We start from the raw sequence: 11,094 nt of genomic DNA, 5'->3' as shown, positions 1-11,094 counted from the left end.
CCCCCCCCCCCCCCCCTCTCTCCCCTTCTACACCCCCTTCCCAACCCCAATCAACCATCCCCCCTACCTACCTACCCCACCCACCTGGGTACCGTACCCAACCAAACTAACCCCCCGTGCCGAAAACACAAAAAAAAACAGCTCCGCAATCCACCTCTCCCACCTCAAACGCCTCAAGCAGGTCATGGAGCGCCGCGACGAAAAGGCAACCCAGATCGCCCGCCGCCTGGCCGAACACCAGCGCCGCATGCTGAACCTGGCTATCCAACTGCAGGCGCTGTATGAGGGGCGCCGGGAGGATGTTACGGCGCTGGGGAAGGAGGTTGGTGCTGGACGGGAGGAACGGGATGGGGGTGAGAGACGTGAGGGCGGAGACAAAGTGGGGGGTCTGCTTGGGTTTGGGCCGGGTTGGAGGGAGAAGGTGAGTGCGAGGGTTGATGGTGGTCGTGGACGTTCGAGTGGAGGGGTGGTTTGAGGTGGTTGATTAGGCGGGGGTTGCGGGTGTGGACTTTTGCTGGAGTTTGGGTTGCTTGTTTGTTGCTGGTTGGAGGATATACCCGTTTGCTTGAGTGTTGAGGCGTTGCTGGTGTTGATCTTGGGGCATGGGGTGGGTGTATGGGAATTTGTCGACTTGCTGGAATCGTACCGGAGGTGCCGGTATAAGAGTGGAATGATGAATTTGATTTAACGCCGGGTTTATCCATGCGTGTATGATACATGCTATCGTCGCATTTCATCCTTTTCTCCCATACCTTAGACCTTGAACCCGAACCCAGCCATGCAGCTCCGGTACTGGGATATTGTTGACTGACAGTCCTTCTGGGGGTCGGCGGCGTTTGAAAAGAGCATGCACTCGTCACGCTTGGACTTCTCATCCTTGCACACGCAGCAGGGCTACCGGTCCGTTTTGTTAGCAACTAACTACCACCTCCGGAGTTTTGGTGTTGTTGGCGCACCTTGGGCTTCGAGGCGGCGTCGGTCGCCTGGGCCTTAACAGCGGGAGCAACGCTGGAGCCGATGGACGCTAGGTGGGTTGGTCAGCAGGGTGCGCTGTGGGAAAAGAGGACGGATACTCACGCATTTGAGCAGCCTGGCTTGCCATGGTGAAAAGAATGACTGTGGTGGTTCCTGAAAACTGTACTGAATCTAGTGAGGTGTTTTGTCGATAATGAGACTGTCTTGCCGCAAGGTGTTGATTTGTCAATTGCGTCCAGAACCTTTTCCCGCTGTGACAAGGGTCGGTCGGGGATGCGCCAAGTTGCGATGTCGTCAGGGGCCCACATGTCACCTGATACCCCTGAGCGTAATCGTTTGGGAAACAAAACAAAAACACAGGCGACGGGGCAACTGAAATCACGGGTTTGTACATGTACCAAGGGAATCATATTTCAGTACGAACCATCATGCCCTATTGCAGCACATTGTGTGGTTCTATGGAAGTCCCTCGAAAAATCCCTGGCATAGGTATTCCCGCGATATTGAATGACTTCCGAGTCCCCTGATCCCCTTGATACAGTTCCCTACATTCAGCACACTTAACTACTACCCTTTCCCGCGCTCCCTCCCTGTCACCTCCCCTCAGCCTACCAACTCACCTTCACCCTTCACACACTACCCAAACCCAATCAAATCCCCCATCAACACCACCCTATACTTCTCCACCCCCTCCCTCAACCTCACCAACACCCCCGCCGCAAGCACCTTCACCCTCTCCTCCTCCCCACCCTCATCTCCGCCCCTTAACCCCCCAAACACCCCCGCCACCCACTCCTGCGCCTCGACCACCTCCCTGCCCAGCTCAACACAAACATCCCGCATGCGGTCCGCATTCACATCCAGCAGCGCCACAAACGCAAACAGCATCGCCTGCGTCACGGCCAGGTCGCCGACCGCCTGCGCGCGCACGCTGGTGCTCAGCAGCAGCCGCCACAGCTCAGCCGTCAGCTGCGGGAGGGCGAGCGTGCTGGGCCCCGCGGCGTGGAGGATCAGCGCGAGGGTTTTGAGGTAGAGTGCCAGGAGATAGGGGTGGAAGAGGATGGTGCGGCTGTTGCTGCCCCCGCGGGCCGTTGAGGAGGCGTGCAGGGCGGCTTGGAAGCGCGCGGCTAGTGGGGCGAAGAAGGAGGTGCCGAGGAGGTGGGCGGTGGTGTTGGGGATGGCGCGGACGCGGGGTTTGGCGGGATGGGTGGATTTGTATTTGATTCGGGGTTTTGTTGGGGAGAGGGGTTGGTTTTCTGTTTCGTTCTGAGAGTTTTGGTCGTTGTTAAGGCGGGAGGTAAAGGTGGAGAGCTTGAGAACGTTTGGGCCGGTGGCTGCGTCGGCGGCTGTTGCTGCCATTGGGGCGAGGAAGCTAGAGGCAAGTGTGCTCGCGATGTTGTCGAGGGCGTTTGGAGGGAGAGGTTTGAGTGCGGAGGGCTGGCTTTGGGTCGAGTTATTGCCGAGATATAGTTGCCCGACTCGCTCTGGCAGCATCTTGGAGGGGAACGCCGCCGCCGCCGCGTAGTCGGACGTCTCATAACCCGCCAACTCGCGGGCGCTTAACCCGAGGATAATCAGGACGGACGCTCGCTGGGAGACTGAGTAGTCTCCATCAAAGAATGTCTTGGCGAACCATTGGCCCATCTTCTCTGGTTTGGCGACGATGATGGCCATCATCCCTTGAATCCTCAGCTCGTCGAAGTTATCCATTTCGAACTTGTCGCTCAGACCAACGAGTAACGAAGCGAGCTCCTCGGCGTGTTCCGATACTTCCGTTCCATGGTCCGCTTTCCGCCGAATGAGTGTTGGCGCCGTCGCCAGTGCGAGCTTCTGGTGATCATAGCTCTCCGTATCTCGAAGGTACTTGATCAAGTCCCTGATGTACACTGGGGCTTTTAGCTTATCACGCCTAACCAGCGTCGCATCCTCATCTGAATCTTCTGCATCCGAATCTGGCTTTGCGTAAGGGACTATGTCGTCTTCTTCTGGGCCAGCCTCGTCGCTGAGTTCCTCGATGATGAAGCCAGTCTGTGGCGGCCGAGTCGCCTGTTTCATGACCGGCTTTTGAGGCGCCTTGCGTTTCTTTTGTGGAATATCAGCTTGGGCTTTAAATAAAGGATCAAGAGGCCCAATCGCATCCTTGACGCTTGTTAGCCCTTTATACCACCTGCCTTCCTCGTTGTCGGTTTCCTCCATTTTGAAGTTGAGTCGTTTCTCCCCCTTGTCGACAAGAGCGGAAAGCGCTTCGCCCACCACCATGCCGAGAAAGCGGGCTCTTTCATGAGGAGCCGCTAGTCTATTCGCCACGGCAGTAAGCCAGGTACTAGACCTCAATAGTAGCGCTAGCTTTATCGGCACCTTCCTATGCACGCACCCAGCGGCCAACAGCAGTACCTGGGCGTGAGCTGTTACCTCAATCAGTTAATATTCTCAGTAAGTCAAGCTTAGTACTGACCTTCTTGCTGTAACATGGGAGAGTGTTTGATGTAGAGTTGGTCGCCAAATTGGCCGAAACTCTTTTCAAGAACGGTTGTGAGGTCTTCCGGTTCTTGGGGAGATGACTGCCATGACTGCCCGCCGGATACCAACGCCTTCCCCAAGACCAGCGCCGGAGGAGCCAATCAACCAGTCCACGAGATGCCGCTTGCCATTGTTTACCGAATCGAGTATTCCGTTGAGGGCACCAGCCACGGCAGAGATAAGCGGCTGGGTTTCTTCGGCCTCACAGCGGCCAAAGCGATCTAAGTGCCCAGCAGAGAAGAGCTTCAGAACGGCGTAAAGAACCTTGCGTTGCTCTGTTTGCGGCAAGCCGCCTACTAGAAGGCCAAATCTCTTGGGATTGATCTCTGGCTTCAGAACCAGCTCGGATACGAGCAGCTTAATCAGTCCGTCTGCCCATGTTAGCTTGGACTGTGATTTCAGTCTTGCGAAAAACGGAAAAAAAAAAAGGGAAAAAGCATACCGAAGTGTCCAAGACGGAGAGCTTTGGCAAATAAATCAGGGCCAAGTTTGGTTTCGCTGGGTGTCAGGTCCGACAGCGCCAGTGTCACGATATTTCGACCAAGCCATTGCGTGTAATGCAACGAGTCGGCGGGCCAGATGTTGTCTATATTCTTAACAGCAGAATTACCCTTAAGAATGTCCTCTGCCTCAGCTGCCAGTGAGATAATCCGGGAAGCGCCAAAAGTCGCAACAATTTCCTGCACTCTCGGCTTCACTCTTGCTGCAGGTTCGTGACTAGATGTTGCAAGGCGGTATGCCTCGAGAATCCAGCCATCGCCCTCGAGGACACGGCACAACAGATCCAATAGGATACCGAGATTCAGGGGTATGTCGGGCCGCTTGATATCTGTAGATGCTTCAGACTTGGTTTCCTGGATCAGGGCCCTGAGACGAACAAGGATGGCGTTCACTCCTGTGATGCTCGAGACACAGTACAAGAGCAGCCTCAACCCCGAATTCTTGGCTTGGTGGATATCCTCGACGAGCAGTGCCCAGTAGTTTGGCACGATCTCTGCGACTAGGACTTGGATAAGTTGGGCATTGAGAGGACTTGGCAGCTTGACAGTCGGGAGGTTATGTGTCTCGTGGCGAGAAAGAAAGGCCAAGACCGATGTTAACGAGTCGTAGTCAGGTTCGTGCTTGAGTGTCTCAAGAGCGTCTTCTAGTGTGGTGGGCGCTGTGTGATGTTGTGATTTGGATGCTGTTGGCTCTGGGTTCTTAGACGCAGTTTGGACACTCGACAATCGTAAGAAATCGGGTTCCGCTTCGTCTTTGTGCATGCGGGTTATGCCCATCGGCTTCAGGAACTCGTCCATATTTGTGGCTCCTTAGCGGTGTTGGGAAAATTTGATGTGTCGATAAAGGCGATGGTGGTGGTGTGAGAGGCAGGTAGATATATGTGCTTGGGTCCGTCTTAGACTTTGGCCGATTCATGAAAGTGGCACCTTCAGTAGATGTTCCAGTTATTCGTCCTTTCGAGATCCTAAAGTCTGACACTGATAAGTCTCAATCATTTTCCATCAACAACCCGGGAAAATATGTAATTGGACTTTTTATACATGCGGTACAGCCCGAGTCCCAGAGGAACTGTGGGCAGGCTGTTAGTTCGTGGATGTGAGTACAAAGAGGTGCTTGGGCAGAGCGTTCTTTGTAAGCTCTCGATACATACGATAGTTACAGGGACATACGCTCATAGGTACGGTACAGTACAGTACGTCTTTCCCTGCCTGCGATAAGAGCGGGGAACTGGACCGCGATAAGCCGCAGCCTGCGCTTATCACCAACAGCTCCCCGTTGCCCTCCTTTGGGCCTACATTCGGCTTTAGAAGAGAATAGGCTTGCGACGACAGATCCGCCAACAAATCCACCAGCTCGATTGAACTTGGGTAACACACCTCGACATGGCCTCCGCCCAAGTGTATCCAGCCTCCGAACCGGCGAGATGGATCTACCTCGACAGGATCCGGACCCGACCCGGTCCGTTTACAAACCCCGACATCTTCAGCGGCGAGCAGGTGGCTGCGGCTATGGAAACGATGAAGATATTGGTTATTGGAGCTGGAGGATTGGGCTGTGAGCTCTTGAAAAACCTCGCTCTGTCTGGGTTCAAGGACATCCACGTCATCGACATGGACACGATCGACATCTCGAACTTGAACCGGCAATTCCTCTTCCGCCAGGCAGACGTCGGAAAGTCCAAAGCCGAAGTGGCTGCTCGGTTTGTCGAGAAGCGGGTAAAGGGGGTCAAAATTACACCACACAACTGCAGGATCCAGGATTTCGACGAGGACTTCTACATGCAATTCCAGCTTGTCGTGTGCGGGCTGGACAGCATCGAGGCGCGCCGGTGGATCAACGCGACGCTCATCAACATGGTGGACGAGGAGGTCGAAGACAGCTACAAGCCCCTCATTGATGGGGGCACGGAGGGCTTCAAGGGCCAGGCCCGCGTCATTTTCCCAACCGTCACATCCTGCATCGAATGCCAGCTGGATATGCACGCCCCGCGCGCGGCCGTCCCGCTCTGCACCCTCGCCAGCATTCCCCGACAGCCAGAACACTGCGTCGAATGGGCGCACGTCATCGCCTGGGACCAAGAGAAGCCCTTCCCCGAGCTCGACAAGGACGACCCGGAGCACATCACCTGGCTGTACCAAAAAGCGCTCGCCCGCGCGCAGGAGTTCAACATCTCCGGGGTGACGTACTCCCTGACACAGGGCGTAGTCAAGAACATCATCCCGGCGATCGCCGCGACCAACAGCGTGGTCGCGGCAGCCTGCTGCAACGAGGCGCTCAAGATCGCGTCCAACTGCGCGCCCTTCCTGGGCCTGCCCGAGGAGAACTACATGATGTACTCGGGCAACGACAGCGTCTACACGTACACGTTCAAGCACGAGAAGAAGGACGACTGCCCCGTGTGCGGCCAGCTGGCGCGCGACTTGACCGTCGATCCCGCCTGGACCCTGCGCGAGCTGGTCGAGTCCTTCGCCGCGCGGCCCGAGGCCCAGCTCAAGAAGCCGAGCCTGCGCGCCGAGGGCAAGACCCTGTACATGCAGTCGCCGCCGAGCCTGGAGGCGCAGACGCGGCCGAATCTGGAAAAGACGTTGACGGAGCTGGGCCTGGAGGCGGGACAGGAGATCGGTGTGACGGATCCGGCGTTTGCGACGGTGCTTTTCAAGTTCAAGCTTAAGTTCAAGCCATGATAGGGGTGTACTAGGAGCAAGGTTTTTTTTTTTTTTTTTTTTTCCTTTTTTTAAGAATGGGCGGGCATGCTTCTAGGTGAGGCGTCAGGGGGATGGGATCCGGATACGGAGGACGAGGTGAAATGACTGGCAGGATACTACCGCGCGACGATAACGAACGAGCAGAGTCCTTGCTCGATGGCCTTGAGCTAGGCATAAACAAAAAGAACATACAGACGGCATTTAGACAGATGGCGCTGATATCAAATCCAAATGGAAACGTTTATTTTCCACCTTAATGGTTTGGTCTATGTAAAAAGGCAGAGAAACACCGGTGGCCGATCCCCCCCTTTTGCCAACCACCTTGACGCCGTACCCATGTTAAAGTTGCATAGAGAAAGGGGTGTATACCCACAAATACAAGTCCACCACATACTTTCTTTATCTCACCATGTTTCGGACTTGTTTCTCCAGATCCTGCGCCCGCTTCTTCAGATGCGCGACCGACTCCAAGAAGATGGCATCGCTCTCCCACTGCCCCGTGCTTTCGACCAGGTAGATGAAGTGATCCCTCCTCCGGCCGAGCTTAACCTTGCCTTTGAACTCCTCGTGCCGGAGGCACTCCCTGCTGACGGTATCCCGCATGGGGTCCGCCACCACCGCCTTGTCCTCGCCTTCGTGGCCCTCGTACCCGCTCCCCTTCTTCGCCGCCTCCTTCTTCGTCACCTTCTCTAGCTTGATCACGCCCGGGGGGAAACATCGCATGAACTTCTCGGCGTCCTTCCCGAGGATCGGCCGTTCGATCGATATGACGGGCATCAGCCTGTACGAGGCGGTCGCGACGGGTGAGAACTTGGAGTGATCCGACCCAACACCCTTGTGCATATGCATCGAGAGTGAGATCTCCTGTCCAGGGCGCAGCTTGGCGATTAGAATGTCCGGATTGACGGGCGCGATGGCATCAGCGCCTGAGAAGTACTTGTCTTGGCGGCCAACGGGGCAGAACTCGATGTCGCGCGCGTATACGTGAGCGTTCTTGTATAACTTGGTGGGGTCTGTTTCTCCCGCCGCGGCTTTCTCGTTGTGCTCGCATTGGACTTCGAGGCGGAGCGAGACGGTGTTGTTGTCGTAATAGCTATTGTTGATTTCGGACTCGTCTGTCGGTTTGCGCCACCATTTCAGAAACTTGTGCAGTCCCTCGTGGCCGCCTTTGAAGGGAATCAACCCAAGCCGGTGGGAAAGAACTTCGTCCTGGATGACGGAGGTGTTATTGTTGATGAAGACAGTCTCGATCGCGAGAGTTGGGATGTCGGCGATCATGATTCGGCGGAAGGCGTTGGCGATAGAGGCGTCGATTCCAATGAGAGAGAAAGAGGCCTCATAGGGGTCATTTTGGTGAAATTCGACACGGAACCCTCGCCGGAAGGACTCGATATCCCAGCTGTGGTCCTCGCCGGGATAGGTCAATGGGTAATCGGACGACGATACATGAGTGATGGTCTCATCCTTGATGCCGACGATCTAGATTCAAGGACTTGTTAGGCTTGTTCATTCTCTGCATTAGGATATGCGAGGGCGTACCTTTCGCTCCTCGAGCACTTCTTTTGTTGGCGATTTGTGAGGCATTGTAATCGATCTAATTTGTTGGTGGGGTTGTCACTTCATTGACGGCGCAGGCCTGGAAATTCTTCAACCAGAGCTGCTTGGTGGCAGACCGGCAGAACTTTTTGCTTATCGCGGGGAAATTTTGACCGCCTTCGATCGGTACAGGGCCCACCCGCCACCTAACCGTTGTAGGGTGGCAGTGGGTCTGTGCTGGATCATTGTTACGAATGCGGGTCAATTGACAGCATAGCCTTTACTTGAGCCAACTGAGCCCGGAATATTCGGTGAAATGTTCCTACCTTTGCTTTGCTTTGGATGCCCAAGTTGCCGGGATTTGTCGTCAGAGAGGCTCTGGAAACTGTCGAGAGCTTCGCCGTTGCGGGCCAATGAGAAGGGGCATAATTGGAGCACGGCATTCGGATAAAACCCATGCCGCCATCACCCAATGAAGAGTGGACCTGGAGCTGGAAGTGGGTTAAGCAATTGGAGCTTGGCGAGGGCCACTGCTTGAGATCAGTGACGACCGCCGTAAAACGTCCATGCTCCCCACCAGCGACATCCGCAAGCTCACAGCCAGCCATTGACGCCGGAGAAGAGGCCGCAACCCGGGAGAGCGCAACCGGCAATCTCCTTCTCTTCGACACTCTCTCCACTCCATCCTCCACATAATAGCCATGTCGGCGACGCTGTACCGGCTCGCCGGCCGCAGCGCCAAGCGACTGTGCATCCGGTCCCGGGCGACGCCATCAACAGCATTCGCCAGCTCCATCTCACACCCCGCCCGCGCCTTCTCCGTCTCAGCCTTCCGTCGCTATGCCGAGCCTCAGGAGCATCAGGGCACCCGCCTGGTTCCGACGGGCCCTGACTTCACGACTCCCGCCGACCCCTACGACCTCGAGGCCCAGCTTTCCAGTGGCGGCACCAGTACCACGGTAAAATCCCGCGACGAATCGGTCGAGGACCGCAAGGTCCGCCACTACACGGTCAACTTCGGTCCCCAGCACCCGGCTGCTCACGGCGTGTTGCGCCTGATTCTGGAACTGAACGGCGAGGAGATCATCCGATCGGACCCCCACGTCGGCCTGTTGCACCGCGGCACAGAGAAGCTGTGCGAGTACAAGACGTACCTGCAGGCGCTCCCCTACTTTGACCGTCTCGACTACGTCTCCATGATGACCAACGAACAATGTTTCTCGCTGGCCGTCGAGAAGCTGCTCAACATCGAGATTCCCGACCGCGCCAAGTTCATCCGGACCCTGTTCGGCGAACTCACCCGCGTGCTGAACCATCTCATGGCCGTCCTCACCCACGCCATGGATGTCGGTGCGCTGACGCCGTTCCTGTGGGGTTTCGAGGAGAGAGAGAAACTGATGGTTAGTACAGCACATGGCATCACAAGAGGAGGCGGGGGAACGGGGGCCGGGGAGGGGGGTTCCTGAAATGATTGAGATTGAAAGAAAGCAGAACTGGTAAAGCTAATATACATTGCCCAGGAATTCTATGAGCGCGTGTCGGGCGCTCGTCTCCACGCTGCCTACGTCCGCCCCGGCGGCGTCCACCAAGATATCCCCGTCGGTCTGCTCGACGACATCTACCAATGGGCGACGCAGTTTGGCGACCGCATTGACGAGACGGAGGAGATGTTGACGGACAACCGTATCTGGATCAACCGTCTGCAGGGCGTTGGCGTCGTGAGCGCCGCTGATGCGCTCAACTTGTCCTTCACGGGCGTCATGCTGCGCGGGTCCGGTGTCCCCTGGGACATCCGCAAGAGCCAGCCGTACGACGCCTACGACCAGGTCGAGTTCGACGTCCCCGTCGGCACCAACGGCGACTGCTACGACCGCTACCTGTGCCGCATGGAGGAGTTCCGCCAGTCGCTGCGCATCATCATCCAGTGCCTCAACAAGATGCCCGCCGGCCCCGTCCGCGTCGAGGACTACAAGATCTCGCCCCCGCCCCGCTCCGCCATGAAGGAGAACATGGAGGCCCTTATCCACCACTTCCTGCTCTATACCAAGGGCTATGCCGTCCCGCCGGGCGACACCTACTCGGCCATCGAGGCGCCGAAGGGCGAGATGGGCGTGTACGTCGTCAGTGACGGCTCCGAGCGCCCGTACCGCGTGTCCATCCGCGCTCCGGGCTTTGCCCATCTCAGCGGGTTTGACCACGTCTCGCGGGGGCATCTGCTGGCTGACGCCGTGGCTGTCATTGGTACCATGGATTTGGTGTTTGGTAAGTTTTGTTCTTGTTGTGCGAAAGTCAAGTGCCATGCTAACGGTGCCATAGGCGAGGTCGATCGGTAAACTTGGGGAAACCAAAATTAAAGACTGGAAAATCATCGCGGATGGAAAAATCAATATGATGAGAAAAACATTGCGGTGCGATTCTGGCGCGGTGTGGTTGTTCCCCCGGGCATAGATAGATAGAGAAGTGAACCAGCCCTTCTTCGAACGGGCCAGGGTTAAGCCAGCTTGGGGGTGGGTTGAAGTTGGGTGGTGGTGAAATGGAACGAAACGCTCGTTCTGGTCGTCGGCGTCGTTTCGTTTGTATCTGCTGTATCATAAGCCGGGGGCGGGGATTGTCTGGGGCCGGTCTGTTGAGAGTGGGATGCTCCAGACCAGATTTCCATTTCCCCGTGCCCTGGTAACGACGTAAATATCCTACACTGTTTCACAGCTGCTGCGTGTGTCATTTGATTAGTATTTTGGTACCGATGTAGCCAGGGGGCCCAGCTCGGAAGACGTACCCTCGATCGATCAAGTGGCCGCCGAGTGACGCGCGTGGGAAGCGCGCGCGTCGAGAACTGACGCTCTCATCATCATCGGCT

General features: G+C 56.4%; 6 protein-coding genes across 6 annotated transcripts; 3 read left to right on the top strand and 3 right to left on the bottom strand.

The window, feature by feature from the left end:
* Positions 1-184: 184 nt before the first annotated feature.
* CHGG_01097 (uncharacterized protein) lies at positions 185-811 on the top strand (the record flags this gene model as incomplete). The annotated part of the gene is made up of 2 exons (XM_001220317.1): positions 185-421; positions 758-811. The coding sequence occupies 2 exons, from the start codon at positions 185-187 to the stop codon at positions 809-811; spliced, it is 291 nt and encodes a 96-aa protein (XP_001220318.1).
* A 106-nt stretch (positions 812-917) lies between these two features.
* CHGG_01096 (uncharacterized protein) lies at positions 918-1,102 on the bottom strand (the record flags this gene model as incomplete). The annotated part of the gene is made up of 2 exons (XM_001220316.1): positions 918-1,024; positions 1,078-1,102. The coding sequence occupies 2 exons, from the start codon at positions 1,100-1,102 to the stop codon at positions 918-920; spliced, it is 132 nt and encodes a 43-aa protein (XP_001220317.1).
* A 509-nt stretch (positions 1,103-1,611) lies between these two features.
* CHGG_01095 (uncharacterized protein) lies at positions 1,612-4,793 on the bottom strand (the record flags this gene model as incomplete). The annotated part of the gene is made up of 5 exons (XM_001220315.1): positions 1,612-3,271; positions 3,350-3,380; positions 3,431-3,437; positions 3,634-3,791; positions 3,938-4,793. 5 exons carry the CDS (start codon positions 4,791-4,793, stop codon positions 1,612-1,614), a joined length of 2,712 nt encoding a protein of 903 aa, XP_001220316.1.
* A 585-nt stretch (positions 4,794-5,378) lies between these two features.
* Positions 5,379-6,680, top strand: CHGG_01094 (uncharacterized protein; the record flags this gene model as incomplete). Its single annotated transcript, XM_001220314.1, has 1 exon — positions 5,379-6,680. One exon carries the CDS (start codon positions 5,379-5,381, stop codon positions 6,678-6,680), a length of 1,302 nt encoding a protein of 433 aa, XP_001220315.1.
* A 420-nt stretch (positions 6,681-7,100) lies between these two features.
* On the bottom strand, positions 7,101-8,285 carry CHGG_01093 (uncharacterized protein; the record flags this gene model as incomplete). Its single annotated transcript, XM_001220313.1, has 2 exons — positions 7,101-8,180; positions 8,241-8,285. 2 exons carry the CDS (start codon positions 8,283-8,285, stop codon positions 7,101-7,103), a joined length of 1,125 nt encoding a protein of 374 aa, XP_001220314.1.
* A 653-nt stretch (positions 8,286-8,938) lies between these two features.
* Positions 8,939-10,570, top strand: CHGG_01092 (NADH-ubiquinone oxidoreductase 49 kDa subunit, mitochondrial precursor; the record flags this gene model as incomplete). The annotated part of the gene is made up of 3 exons (XM_001220312.1): positions 8,939-9,637; positions 9,758-10,499; positions 10,554-10,570. 3 exons carry the CDS (start codon positions 8,939-8,941, stop codon positions 10,568-10,570), a joined length of 1,458 nt encoding a protein of 485 aa, XP_001220313.1.
* Between the last annotated feature and the right edge of the window lie 524 nt (positions 10,571-11,094).

The sequence above is a fragment of the Chaetomium globosum genome, genomic scaffold (genome assembly GCF_000143365.1).
Source record: "Chaetomium globosum CBS 148.51 scaffold_1 genomic scaffold, whole genome shotgun sequence".
Taxonomy (NCBI): domain Eukaryota; kingdom Fungi; phylum Ascomycota; class Sordariomycetes; order Sordariales; family Chaetomiaceae; genus Chaetomium; species Chaetomium globosum.
The sequence above is the reverse complement of the archived record's forward strand: the minus strand, read 5'-3'. Positions and strand labels throughout refer to the sequence as shown.